The 14,761-nt window shown below is 35.1% G+C and overlaps 1 protein-coding gene across 14 annotated transcripts in view; it reads right to left on the reverse strand.

Annotated features, from left to right (window-relative positions):
• The window catches only part of SYNJ1 (synaptojanin 1), an 86,790-nt gene that overhangs the window by 33,879 nt on the left and 38,150 nt on the right, over positions 1-14,761 (reverse strand). For 10 of the 14 annotated variants that reach the window (XM_059164611.1, XM_059164605.1, XM_059164603.1 and 7 more), the window contains 6 exons: positions 13,951-14,032; positions 11,405-11,557; positions 8,318-8,483; positions 5,799-5,822; positions 2,884-3,075; positions 1,038-1,122 (listed from right to left, as the gene is read on the reverse strand). In XM_059164611.1, coding sequence (XP_059020594.1) covers positions 1,038-1,122; positions 2,884-3,075; positions 5,799-5,822; positions 8,318-8,483; positions 11,405-11,557; positions 13,951-14,032 — 702 coding nt within the window. The remainder of the gene's footprint in view (positions 1-1,037; positions 1,123-2,883; positions 3,076-5,798; positions 5,823-8,317; positions 8,484-11,404; positions 11,558-13,950; positions 14,033-14,761) is intronic. The other 4 variants (XM_059164604.1, XM_059164600.1, XM_059164612.1 and 1 more) reach the window with 2 other exon arrangements.

Consider the following 14,761-nt stretch of genomic DNA (forward strand, 5'->3'; position numbering starts at 1 on the left):
TCTCTTCTACTACCTACCATAATCCTACCACCACAGCTTGGGTTCTGAGAAGAGAATGATGGCTTTCATCTCTTTATCCAGCTTGCTTCTCAGGCCCAGTGAACCCTACCTGATCATTCTATTTAAATTGCACCCCCCCCAACTCCACACACCTAAGTCCCTTTACCTGTCTTTATTTTCCATTCCACTTCTACCACGCTACATACAAGCACACCTTGTCTTACTGTGACTTGCTTTATTGTGCTTCCCAGTTACTGTGTCTTCTACAAATTGAAGGTCTGTGGTAACCCTGTGTCAAACAGGCCCATCAGTGCAATTTTTCCAACAGCATTTGCTGACTTCCTGTTTCTGTGTCACATTTGATAATTCTCACAAAATTTCAAACTTTTTCATTTTTATTGTATTTGTTATGGTGACCTGTGGTCAAAGATTAAGACTAGCAGAAAGCTCAGAAGATGATTAGCATTTTTTAGCAAAGAAGAATGTTTTAATTCAGGTGTCTATGTTGTTGGTTACACATAATGCCATCGCACACTTACAGTATAGTGTAAACTTAAATGCATTGGGAAGCCAAAAAATTCATTTGACTATGTTTACTGTGGTATTTGCTTTAGTGCAGATTGAGAACTTAGCCTGCAGTATCACTTCAGCTGAGAAAAAAAAATGCCTATATTTATTCTGAAAATCTTAAAAAAAAAAAAAGTCATCAGATTTTAAAAGATTTGCAAAGGGGCACCTGGGTGGCACAGCTGATTAAGCGATGCCTCTCAGTTCTGGCCCAGGTCATGATCTCAGGGTCGTGAGATGGAGCCCCACATCTGGCTCTATGCTCAGTGCAGAGTCTGTTTAAGATTCTCTCTCCATTTCCTTCTGCCCCTCCCTGCCCCTTAAATAAATAAGTCAATCTTTAAAAAAATAAAACAAAACAAAACAAAACAAAACACCTTTAGATATATTACCCCAATCTATCTTTGTAAGAACTACTTAATTATCTGCCTTCCATGTCCCTCAACTAGACAATTACCTCATTGGCTTACCTTGCATTCACAATGTTTCCAGCATTCAACTCAACCATTTCTTCAAAACCAATTGCAAATATATCAGTTGGCTTACTTCTTTTATCTACAATTAAGCAACCAAAACGAACTTTTAAAAGGTAGCCTTAATCAAATGGTACCCCCCTCCCCCAAAAAACAGCACAACTAAGACCACCAACCTCATAAAATTTCATTTTTTTGTGTTTTATGTGTAACCAAATTCCAGTTATAGGCAAAAACAATGAATGGGACAAAATTACTTTAAATTTATCTTCTATTCAGCCTCCGAAGTTTGCTTCTTTAAGACTGTTATTCTTAAAGATCGTTAAGTCCTTCCAGAAATCATTTTGAAAGAATTCTTGCTAAAATCTGCACTATGGGCACCAGAGAAACAAGCCACTTCTCAAAGGCTTAAGTGAACAAAAGATGGGGAAGTTAAGGGATTCTTCAGAAAAGGCACAAAGAGGCTGAGAAATCAGCTCAAATTAGAGATAATAGGAGGGATTTTTCACATTCAAATATGAAAACTAGAGGTTTGACCTTTTTACTATTTCCTTGGTAGAAGAATCCAAGAAAATTAATGGAGATCCGGGTGTTAAGATGTACCCCCTCTGTTTCAGCCATTAGCACTCTCCCAACAGACAAGGAAGACAAGAGAACAGGAGCTACCTGAGATAAGCAGCCCAGGGGTACTTGGGTGGCCCAAATATTCAGAAATGAAGAAAAGTAGCTAGAAAGGGCCTATAAATAGTATGAACTGGGAAAGGAAACAAATAAAACTCTTTATTGACTGCTATTATGTGCAAGGATTATACATGCCTCATCTCATTTACCACATACTTTATAAGACAGATTATTTTTGTCCTTTAGTTGCAAACAAGATCCTGAGGCTGTGGAGAACCTAAACAACTTGCCCCCAAATTTACATAAACTGCAGTGCGGCACAATGTCGCCAGAACCAAATCGCCAGAATTCAAATTCTGGTTTTGCCATTAGTAGCCACACCCTTGGGCAGGTCACCTCCCCTGCTGTGTCTTGGTTTCTTCATCTGAGAAATTAGAATAATAATAGTGTCTATGTAGTAGGTCTGTTACGGGAAATAATGTACAGTACTTACAGAATTGTGGTGTTAGCTGTTATTTTATTATTATTACTATGACGGCAACTACAATGTCAAATTATGTTCAGTGTAAGTGAAAAGGGCATTTTAATAGACGTCCGGGGGGAAAACCTCTCAGGGTTTGAGATATAACTGATTGCAGATAACTACAAACAGGAAAACCTGTATCTCACATTTCTTCCTATGCACCTCGCCTTATACATATTACTTGCTGGCTGTGTACCATTTGAAAAAGGAATTTGAAGTGACTTTTAAAAAAAAAGAAGGCAGCCTCAAATTCACGATTCTAATAAAAAAATCTAAAAAAGCATCCTCAGCTCAGTGTTTGGTTTGGGCTATTAATGACAACCAAGTTTTTCCAAGGATAAAATCAGTACTGTTAAGTTATAAAGTGCCAACAAATGTCACAACCAGTTTTGTAAGATTTTTCATAATCTACCCCAAATACTTACCTTAGTAGCTAAACAGCTAACTAGATTTGAAAAAATGGAACATACTAGGCTTAAAAAATCACCAATTACAAATAAGCTTGCTTTGTGTCAGTTTAAAAGATTAAGAACCAGTTTTTCTTATATGCGTGGTTACCCTTAAAGGTTTGGCCTTCACACTTAAAAATCCAAGTTTCTTTTATAGAGTAACGCATATTATGATGCATTATATTTGATTTATAGATTAATAAAGCACAGTCAGGATGTAGTAAGTGAATCCATATTATAAAAAGCGGACCTTGAAACTCCTGGATGCCAGCTAACTTGGGTGCATCAAGAAGCCAGTCGGTGAGTGTCTGATTCTTAAAAGCTATGCTACGAAACTGCTTCCCACCATTCACGTTCCAGGTTCCGACACATACTCGAATCTTCTTGGGCTTTGAATACTTGTAGAAATTCTCACACATGCTCTTGAGTACTTTGGAAGATGCTAATTGAAAAGAACACATAACAGAATCTTAGCTGCATTAAACCACTTTCAGAAATTGATTTTTATATCTGAGAAAGGATGGACGGGAAGTACAATTATCATCATAAGCACAAACAAGCATAAGACACATGCACAGCCCAGCACGATGCCAGTAACCAACAAGATTTTTTTTTTTAATTTGACATTTACTACAATTGTCACAGTAAAAATGCTATTACAGGATTACTGCAACAATGTAAAACATGCAGAAAAGTTCTGTTTCAATGAAGTAGTAGATTGTTTTACAGTGTATGAAACTAGAGACTCTACATTTTTAGGAATATAGCCATTGATTTTCATATATCTTTCATTTAAAGGCTGGTAAAAATATAAATCTTATTTCTTATTTCCAAACAAAAACATCTAAGAACATTTACATTTAAGATTCTAGCTACTGACAGGTGGCTTGATGAAAAATAGCTCCCAGACAAAAACACAAATTATGTATACTAATGAGAATTCAGAGATTGAAGTCACTACAAAATTCTTCCCATCTCACTGGGAGTAGTAGCCAAAGTCCTTAACAATGGACTACAAGGCCCTAAACAACCGGCATTGCCATCCTGCCCTCACTGGCTACCTCTTCCCTATTGGCTCCCTGCTCAGCCACTGACTCCCTGCTGTTTCAATAAGAGGCCAGCGTGCTCCTACCACAAGGCCTCTGCACTTGACCGTTTCCACTGCCTGCAACATTCTTCCCCTTGACTCCTTCGGGTCTCTAAGTTCCAGTGAGGCTTTTCCTGACCATCTTATTAGAATTTGCATTCTGTCCCTAACCTTCCATATCCCTTCCTTGTTTTATTTCTCTCTATAGCATTAATCACATTTACAAACTGAGTTTTATTTATTTACACTGTAACTGTCTGTCTCCCCTCTCAAGAGTGGAAGTTCCACTAGCGCAGAAAGGCTGGTCTGTTTCGTTTACTGTAGTATCTCCAGTCAGTAGAAGAGTGCCATAGAAAGTGCTCAGTAAATCATTGTTAAATGAATGTTCAATACATTTGGATTCTCAATCTCTTTCCTGCATATTTTTTGACTACCATCTTTCTTCCTTCTAAATCACACTTCAGTTTGATCAAATTAAATTCTCGGCATTTAAAGTAGCTAGAACCTTAACAGACCTCAATCCAAAAACAGAGAATGAACACTTAATTGGCAATTGGTAAGAGGAAAAGGAAATCACAATGATTCTCAGCTTTTACCACATGATTTTATTATTAGTATTAATTATTTTATGATACAGCAGACTCCTGAGAGAATGAATGACAGTGAGAAAGGCAAACAACATCTTAGCGTTATAATGAAAACAGTTTGACCAGTGACTCTCCCCAGGGAGCTGCTGTAGATATAAGCCCACCCCCACTGTTCCCAGGGACAGATGTGCAGATTTCTAGCCCTCTTGCTATTTGATCTGATTACTTGTAGGAGGTGTTGGGTGGTAATGGAAGCAGATGATTTGTTCTGGTCTGTTGGTGTGGTTCACTGAAATCTGGCCCTACCTAGACAATCATTCTCTATGCCTTTGGTCTTTGGTCTCTATGGTCTTTATCATTGCCACTGTTGTTATTATTATGAAGACTGCGTCTGTGATCCATTCTATATCAAAACACAAGTTCTGTAATGATTCAGCAGCTTAAGATACTCAGCAAGACAAATAATGAATTGTGTGAAAACATGTTGCCATGTTGTGTGAACTAATAAAGTCAAATCAGTTTATACATGGAATAAAACATTTTAAAAATTTTCTAGTTTATTCTTAACTGGTTGGCACCTTAATGTGCAGAAAGAAATGAGTCTGTGTTCAAACAGATGTCCATTCCTAAATGCCATATCATTTCAGAAAATGGATTTCATTACATAACTCAAAAATATATTCAAATGTTCTCTTCTTCCATTCTTCTCACAAAAATAACCAATAATTTCTCAAAACATTCTGAAACAGTAACTAAGCAAAACAAATTTTCAGTGGTACCAAATCTTAAGTGAAGGGAAGAAATGATGTCTTTTTCTGCTAAATTTCTGGCAAGGGTTTAGCCTTTTTTGTTCCTTCTGCCACAGATTCTTATTTAAGGGCAAGTTCATAAACCTTGTCCAGAAAAGGCAGGCATGAGATTGATAGGAACAGGAAACGGTCCTAATCACTTAATTCCTCTAACTTTGTTAGCAATCTTCATGCTTTTTAAAAGAATTCAGATCACATTTTAGTGCAGGTCTTCTGGTTACAGAAAATATTTCCTCCATGGTATGAGAAAATAAGCCTATGCTTTTTTCAATTATTATATATGAGAAACTCTACAAAGTAGTCATCAATCTCACAGACAGTACTCTGAAATTAACCCAAAATAGTCTCGTCTGGAGTTTTCCCATTAGCTTTTTAAGAGTATAAGAAAGAACACAATGTTTGTTCAATGAAATTTAAAAATGAAATTAAAACTAGATGAGCTACATTTAATTTAAGCATTTGCTACAGGAAGACATATTTCCTTTTAAATGAGGTACTTGGTTTTCTTGACCTTGAAATTTTTCTTCTCAGATTAAAACAAGATATCAATCTATCCTGTTAGAATCTGAGGGCAAAATAAGAGGAAATTCCCATTTATACAGCTTTATTTATTTACAATATCAACTTCAGAGAAATAAATAAAAATTTGCTTTTATTTACAGATTGGTTTTCTATACTGTACCTGACTGTAATGTCTGTTCAGAAACTATGGATGCATCAAGAAGAAAACAAAGAATCATTAGTAAAACAACAAGTTACAATTAAAATCTAGAGTGTTACGACAATACATTCTAAGATGGCCTCACTTTTTTCTTTTAATTCGATTTGATGACTTTATTTTTTTTGATGGCTACAGGACACCAAAGATTAAAAGATTTAAAAAAATGACAATATCTGAGGTAAACCCTTAGCATCTAAGAAAAATCTTTCAGTGACTCAGTGATGTCCAGAGTTTCATAATCAGGAGGTCCTCAGCCTGCTTTTCAGACTGCTCCCGTGTGTGTGGCTTTGTGTGTGTGCATCTCACACGGGGAAATTGTGGGTCTGAAAGCCTGAGGAGCTAGAGGATATTAAATACATGAAAGATACTATCCTAATATATACCTTTTAGTATTCTTTCTCAGACTCAGCTGATAAGTACAACCAGTTTAATTATAACAAAACATATACATTCCAAAAAAATCAGCATGCGGTGCAAAACTGTACAAATTCCCATAGCCACAGAGCTTTGGGGGAAAATGAGCTTAGGGCACAACACTCAAAATCTTCAACAGTGAGTGACATGCCAAAAAAGATGGAAACCTATTAAAACCAGTAGTATAGTTTTATATCATTAAATAGCTTGAAAGGTATGAATACTCCTTTAAATATGGCATTTCATGTTGACAAAGACCTAAAGTTTGCTTGTCAAAGTGGGCGACAGGAAGGTGGCAGCTTGTGAGTAAGGTGACCCTTGAACACACGGGTCTGAACTGCACTGGTCCACTCAACATGTGCATTTTTTTCATTAAATATAGTACCGTAAATATATGTTCTCTTCCTTGTGATTTTCTTAATATTTTCTTTTTCCCAGTTTACTTTATTGTAAGAATACAGTATGTAATACATATAACATACAAAAAAATGTGTTAATCGACTGCTATCAGTAAGGCTTACAGTCCACAGAAGGTAATTAGTAGTAAGTTTTTGAGGAATCAGACGTCATACATGGATTGGCAATTCTAGGGGGTGGACTGGCAACTCCAGGTTTCCACACCTGGGGAACTGAGGTAGAGAGAGGTTTGAAGTATATGCCTAAGTGTATGTTTTGTGTCTTTCTTTCTACCTTTCTACGTTCTGCTGCGTGAAACCACACGTAAACTAATGGAGAACAGATATTATGCCCAAAATGTTCCCTCATAGAGCATCCACGTTGGAACAAATTCCCATTCTCAGAACACGCATTATCGCAGAACTAACTGTACATCTTTTTAGGCTTATTCGACACACAAGAAAATGTGCAGGGAAATAAAAAAAAGTGATGATCAAGTTTGGGAATTTTTAGCTACCTCACTTCTTTCCTTCAACTGTTTACTTTCAGCTGTTGCTTAGTAATGCCTCCATATCAAAGTAGGCACGGGGGAAAGAAGTGGTAAGATGCAAATCAGCCAAGTCTCCACCACTGGGAGCCAGGAAGAAAGCCTGGAGTTAAAAGCAGTATCTAAGATCAGACTTTGTTTTCTAGAACTTTAGTAGGGTCTCAGTTTCCCAGCCTAGTTAACAGATATCTGAGGGGCTAATGGTAATCAACTACCCCCAGTGCCACAGAGAATTCTGAAAGAATCCATGATGACCTATTAGACCATGATGACCTATTAGGCTTATTAGACCTATTAGACCAAGTAATTATCCAAGAGTGCATTATTTGATGAGGAACAATTCCTCTTACATATACAGGGAAAACTGAAAGGTTTGGTGTGAGGATAACAGAAAAAGTAAAAATGTTCAGAGTATTTAAAAGTTAAGATTAAAAAAAAATACCATGGAATTAAGGAAGTTAATTCATTAAGTTCTATAATGAATATTGGGTTTTCCCATGATACTAAATACATATTCAATGACATGAGCTCGAATTCTTTTGATTTTAATAAGACTCAGTAAAAGATAAAAAGCTACCCTGAAAACCATATATTTATGTCAAATATTAAAGTGTCCTATAATAAGCAATATTCTAAATTATTATGATTTAATGTTTGTTCAAACAATAGTAAGACCAAGTTATAGAAATCTGGGTTTGGTAATTAGTAAAATAACCAATAAAGGTACTTTTTTCCTCAATTAATCATTTGTTTTCTTATATAATTAGGTTATTGAACATTCTATTAAAGGTAGTAGCTGAATATTCTATGAAATCCTGCCTTATACAAAGTTAGCGATACTTAAACCATTTACCCCCTCAATCATATCTATAAAAGAAAACATGCATGAGCCTCATTTCAGAGCTCAATATTACCACTGATGATAAAAAACATTCTACAAGAGCTCAGCTTCTTTAGAGAATGCAATTTTTAAAAACTACTTGGATAGAAATTTTCCCCAAAACTATTGTAGTCAACTCAATCTAAAAAATATTCATGAAAATAAATTAACATTTATTTCTTGGACTTCTGGAAGGGATATAAGTAACATAAAGTAATCAAAATATAAAGTAAGTATGCATACCACGCAAACTTCCTGTAGTTAAAAGTGCTCGAGCTTTGTCAGCTAAATCACTATTAAGAGTATTTCCCAGCAGTAAAACATCTATGGCCTCTTGCTTGGAGCTGTCAAAGAAGTTATTCTGAATCGTTCTAGTAACAGAACGAGCACCATCTTTTAACTTTCCAGCCTGTTGGGAAAAAACAGCATGGATTTTTGTTCCAAAGAGTGTTAATTGAACTCAGTAGGCACTTCGAAACTTTAAATCAGTTCTATATGACTTTACTGCAATTGAAAGGGCCTAATCATTCCATTTTGAATATCAAATCATCATAATAAAATGGCTCAACATTTCATTGTTTCTCTTCCTTTTGGATAATAGCTCTCTGCAAAAAGAAGGAAAAATCTCAATACCACAACCTCACCCACTAATGCTATCAAGAGCTGTAAATGCTTAAAATTGTTTACTATAAAGGAAAATAAGTGAAGTGTACCTATTTAAAACAAGAAAATTAAGTCTTACCCTATAACTTTTAGAACTGGGAATGGGATGGGGGTGAAGGAGATCCAGGATATCGAGCACTGATGTGCTCTGAGACTTCAAAGTATGTTAATGGTAAAAAAATAAAATTGGAATTGCTCCTAAATAACTTTAATATTAGTCAAAACTAAGACTGAACATAAGAATGAAGGACTGGTCTAAAAAGAAATTTATAATTCCAGTTCATAAATATTAAATGCAAACTACAGTTTGTCATTTTGTTGGTCTTAGATCATTTTATTGCCTATGCAAATATAAATAATAAAAATGATAAACTGAGGCCAATTCCTCTAGTGCAAGAGCTGATTTTAACTTCTTTTTTTTTTTTTTTTTTTTTAAAAGATTTTATTTATTTATTTGACAGACAGAGATCACAAGCAGGCAGAGAGACAGGCAGAGAGAGAGGGGAAGCAGGCTCCCTGCTGAGCACAGAGCCCGATGTGGGGCTCGATCCCAGGATCCTGGGATCATGACCTGAGCCGAAGGCAGAGGCTTTAACCCACTGAGCCACCCAGGTGCCCCTTAACTTCTTTTTTGAGTACAGTTGAGACACACTGTTACATTAGTTTCAGGTGTTCAGCACAGTGATTAGGTAACTCTCTATGTTACACTAGGCACACTGCCAGCGTAGCTACCATCTGTCACCATGAAACGTTATGACAATACCGTGGACTATATTCCCTATGCTGTGCCTTTCATTCCTGTGATGCTTTCATTCCATAACTGGAAGCCTGTATTTCCTGATTATAACTTTTAATGAACACATATTTTACTTAAGCATATTAGTTACCATAAAGATTTCTTTTGATCTTACGGATTTTGATGTCTTAAAACAAACAAGTAAACAAAAACAAACCCAAACTCTTGCCTTTTAGAAAACCGCTTCAGTTTGTAATATGTAATTTTCATTCCTTACAGAAATATCAGTAATTTGAGAATTAAAACATTATTTCCTTCCACATGGTAACACATACAAATGACATTATTTGAAAAGACACTCACCATTCACATTATCAGGCAATTAATCAAAAGGAACCCAGAGAAAGGAAAAGAAAGAGCAGTTCAGATGTTAGAGTTTAGTTTAATTCAGACTCGTATATTTAATATGTGAAATTTCATTTCTATTATGTTAGAGACAAAAGACCACTGAAAATATATGTAACCTGTATATATATATTGTCACAGTTACTGCAGAAACCAAAAGGCAGAAGAACAGAATATTTTAAGCAATGGTTGTAGAGAATTAAGTTTCAGCAGTAAGAATGATATTATCTATTTTAAAAGAGTAATAAAGGAGGTTTAACAATTTAAGGTTTTCAAAAATAGGGCCCATTTAAGAAGTAAATACTTGTAAATGTCAACAAAATCAATTCTGTGAACTGAACAAAAGCAGCTTTGCAGGTAAGGCCAATACCTCTGAAGAGAGAGAGGCACGGCATTTTATGAGACATAGAAGAGGAAGAAGACTTAGAAATTAAAAGAAGACTTAGAGATGATGAATGTACTTATTTCTTACTTATTTCTGTACTTGAGGTAATTTGAAGAATTGTAGAAATTTAAAATGTTATTAAAATCCAATTGAGAACAGGAGGCTTTAAAAGGCAGTGTTTAAGCATATAGAATAAGTCCCTTAATAAGTGCCAAATACTAGAGGAGAAAGTGGCCTGTAGATAAGGCCAGCAACATAAAGCAATGATGTGGCACAGAATTATAAGTAAGCCCATCTCTCACACTTCTTTTGTACATTTTGATAGCCTCCTTTTCAAGGTAAGATAAATAAAAGAACAGAAACTTAATAATCAAGCCCTAAAGGTGTTGGGCTCATAGGAAGTATTGCATAAATTGTCCAGTGATTTGTTTATCCATCCACCATTTGTCACAATTCTATTAAAAAGTAGGCACTACAAGGGCTGGGAACACAAAGCCAAATGTGACAGGACCCTTCAGTAGGATGACTATGGTTTAAAAAAATCATCTTTATAATCAAAATAAACAACACAATAAGTAAAACAGGTAGGTAAGGGAAAATCATGAAAAAAAAGTGTGAGCAATACATACATAGGCCTACTGGATTATATCCCTAAACAACTAAATATGTCATATTAATACCCCCCAAACCTAGGGAAATAACTCTCTTCCATCCAACCACTAGTATCTCCTACAAAAGGAAGTGTTGAAGAGGACATAACGGCATAATATAACAGAATTCTGAAACAGATACCTAAAAAAACCCAACATTCATTCATTCCTTTAGTCATTCATTCCTTTAGTCATTCATTCATTCATTCCTTTATTCATTCATTTATAAATGAGAGCAAGTGGAGGGGAGGGGTGTAGTGGGAGAGAATCCCAAGCAGGCTCCCCATTGAGAGTGGAGCCTGCGAGGTGCGGGGGTGGTCCTCAATCTTAGGACCCAATGGATTATGACCTGAGCTGAAACCAAGAGTTGGTCACTTAATCAACTGAGCCACCCAGATGCCCCCAACTATTAATTTTAAAAGAGGTGATTTAAAAGCTTATTAAAAGGAAAATGAGGATCTTTTGTAACATTATGATAAATCTAGATCTACCTTAGCCTTTCCTTCAAGAGCTCCGGTCCCTGCGTATATCTTACTGATTGAATCACCATTCACGGACCACATCGACCTAAAAACTTCTTGAAAGCGAGTCACCAACTGAGGCTTTTCAGCTAAGCCAAGAGCTTCCAGCTGTTTTGTTAGCATCTAAAATGGCAAAAGAGAAACTTTTATAAGTATGTTGATTGATACATTGTAATGTGACTTTTTAAGAACTACAAGAATCAAAAAATTCAGTTTATAGGACTATGTGGCAGGATTCTGAAACCTTACCTGTTTACTAGGCTGTATTCTATCCCACCATTTCAATTTTTAAAGTAAATACCACAACAGTGAAGCTTACAAGTACCTTAATATTCCCATGTAGCAATATCCTTTCTGGTTAAATGGTAAAATTAACCTTATTAAAAGGTCTCTATAAATCAAACTGGTTTAAAACTTAAAGAACTAACTATTCAACAGCATGCATTGGAGCACATAAAAATATCTGCATAGGTTATCTAAATAGAGATACAAATAACTAATTTTCTCTAATTTTTGGATTGGGTGTTATACATTTGGGTGATTAAAATCACGAGATTATGAAAAAGTAGAGTTGTTCTTGAACTATCACAAAAATAAATAAATTAGTCTTATTTCTGAATAAAGTCATGACAGTTTAATGTATAAAACCTATATTGGTAATGCCTTTAAGGGGAGCTGACGGGAATACATCGTGCAAGAATGCAAGGTCTTCAGGCCACCACAATTCCTTCATCACAGGTAACAATAAACGTGTTTAGAAGTCATTCGCCTTTGGAACTTTGGCCTTTAAATCTGTCAGTCAAAGCAATGCATAATCTTTACTCAGTCCATTTGTCTTATTTGGAATCCAACCGTGTTTTATGCCTTGCGTTTTTACTTAACTCCTTCCTGTTTATGTTTCTTTTTATCTGTATCATGATTACCCATACTTACAAAAAGATCAAAAACTAAAATAATATTTTAAAAAACACTAAACCAGGTTCATTTGTTACCTATGGACTTATACCAGAGCTGTTCTTCGTTAGCATGAAGAATAAAACAAAATTGGGTTCTAGCACCATCTCTATCATTTATAGCTCCCTCTTTTCAAGGAATTTGGGAAAACTAGTCTTAGCTTCTAGTTTGGCTCGGCCTACTCTAGCAGTAAATTTTGTAACCAGTCAACCAATTGCTATATATGAGGGAGTACTCTCTCACCTAGTTACCAACAGTGGATACCGGCTAAGTCAGATTCTGAGAACTAATATTTGCTACACTTTTAATGAAGACTTTCAAGTATTTCAGTAAGTTTACTCTCAGAATCTAAGTAAACATATTCAGTCACTTGAAAACACAACTCAAAACAAATCCAAACCATGTGATAAATGCCATTCAAATGACCAGACCCCTGCTTTTACTTTTCTCGTCTCTGTCATATTTTCTACATAAATTATAATAAGACTCAATGACAGAGTGTTTAATAAAAAGGCACAACAGTAAAAATTATTTAGCTACGGTGAAGAATACATTTCTGTAGCAGAGAAATCTACACACTGTGCTTTCATTTTGAGACAGAAAGAACCTCAGTTGCAAAGTAACTAATTAGCCAATGTCCTGGCCAAATTTAAGATCATTAACTTGAAAAAATTAAGAACACATTATTTCCTATTCTTGTTTTTATAGTATCTGAGAGCTAAGCTAAGTTCCTATGTAACTAAATGAAGACCCATCACAGCCTTATGACCCCTACAGTTGCATAACAGGAAAGATTTAGAATGCTCAGCATTGCCAGTATGTCTATATTAGACTGAATTTACAGATATGTAGTAAAGAAAAAAAAAACTTTTAAACAAAGACTTTGTTACAGAAGCTCAATCTAATTCACTCTCATTCTCACTAACAACTGCATTTTCATCGATCCTGTTTTTTGTAGCTACTGATTTGAAAACACCATATAAATTGCACTGGGTTACAGACTGTCAAAAATATAACCCTATAGACGTGAAAAAGGATCCTCCCCAATTCTGAAGAAACTACACAAAGAACAAAGGCCAATATGTATACATACATTATGTATGTGTGTGTATATATATATGTATATTTTTTTTTCTTCCAGAAGACAAAAGAAGTAATTGTTGGAATAGTATAAATAGCAGTTTTTAAAGGGAAAATTAAGGAACAACACAGGGAAACATCAGCTATCTACAGAGAGTATTTAAAACAGGTAAAGGGAACATTTAAATGAAAAGGAATTTTGAGGGAGGAAAAACCCGTAAGAGAAGAAATACCTTTAATGAAACATAATTTCATTTTATGAAAAGTAATGAGAAACATAAATATTACAAAAACATTAAAAGGAGGTCGGATTACAAGGTGGTGGGTATTAGAGAGGGCACGGATTGCATGGAGCACTGGGTGTGGTGCAAAAATAATGAATACTGTTATGCTGAAAATAAAAAATAAATTTAAAAAAAATTAAAAAAAAAAAGAGGCATTTGATACAAGTCACATACATACATTTCAACTTTTTTTTTTACCTCTAAGCCAAGGAATGCCTGCACACTGTTTGTTCTATCAAGACAATCCAAGCAGTTTGTTCGAACTGTACCACTCTGGCATCTGCAACAAATTCAGTAAAGTTTAACAGCTAGTTTGAAACACAAATAATAAAGCTAAAACAAAATGAGAACAATTAAGGTGATTAAAATATAATATCCACTTTTTTTTAAGCATCCACTTTTTACTCCCAACTTTTTATTACCACACACACACACACACACCACAAATGAAAGAATTTACAGCAAACATCCATATACCCACCATCTAGATTCTACAACTGTTAACATTCTGTCATATACTCCTTATCACATATCTACTTATCTACACCCACTTATTTTTAATTAGGCCAGTAGTCAGAAGCTAAATATGCATTCAAATTTATGACCTCATAGCTCTTCACACATAAAAGATAATCAAATATTTATGGAAGAAATTTTAGGTTTTTAACCTAAGATGTTATCTCTACTGACCTATGCGAAATTCTATGGCATTGAAACTAAATATTGCACAAATTGATAAAGCTAAAAGTTTGAGCTTTGTTCACTGAAGTCTACCTCATCCCATACTCTGACCTTAATTTCTTCAGTACATACTTTCCTCCTCTACAACATAATCAAAAACTGAAGATTTAAATTATACTAAAGCAGATAATAAACTATGTCTTTTACTTCTATTTGCAGTTAATAGTCCTTACTGAAGTCAAGATATATTAAAATATTAGTTTTAAGGGAGAAGTGAGATAGTTTCACTGATAATAGCATGAGGTCTGCAGGCAGATAAATCCTAGCT

This window comes from Mustela lutreola, chromosome 2 (assembly GCF_030435805.1).
Source record: "Mustela lutreola isolate mMusLut2 chromosome 2, mMusLut2.pri, whole genome shotgun sequence".
Lineage (NCBI taxonomy): Eukaryota > Metazoa > Chordata > Mammalia > Carnivora > Mustelidae > Mustela > Mustela lutreola.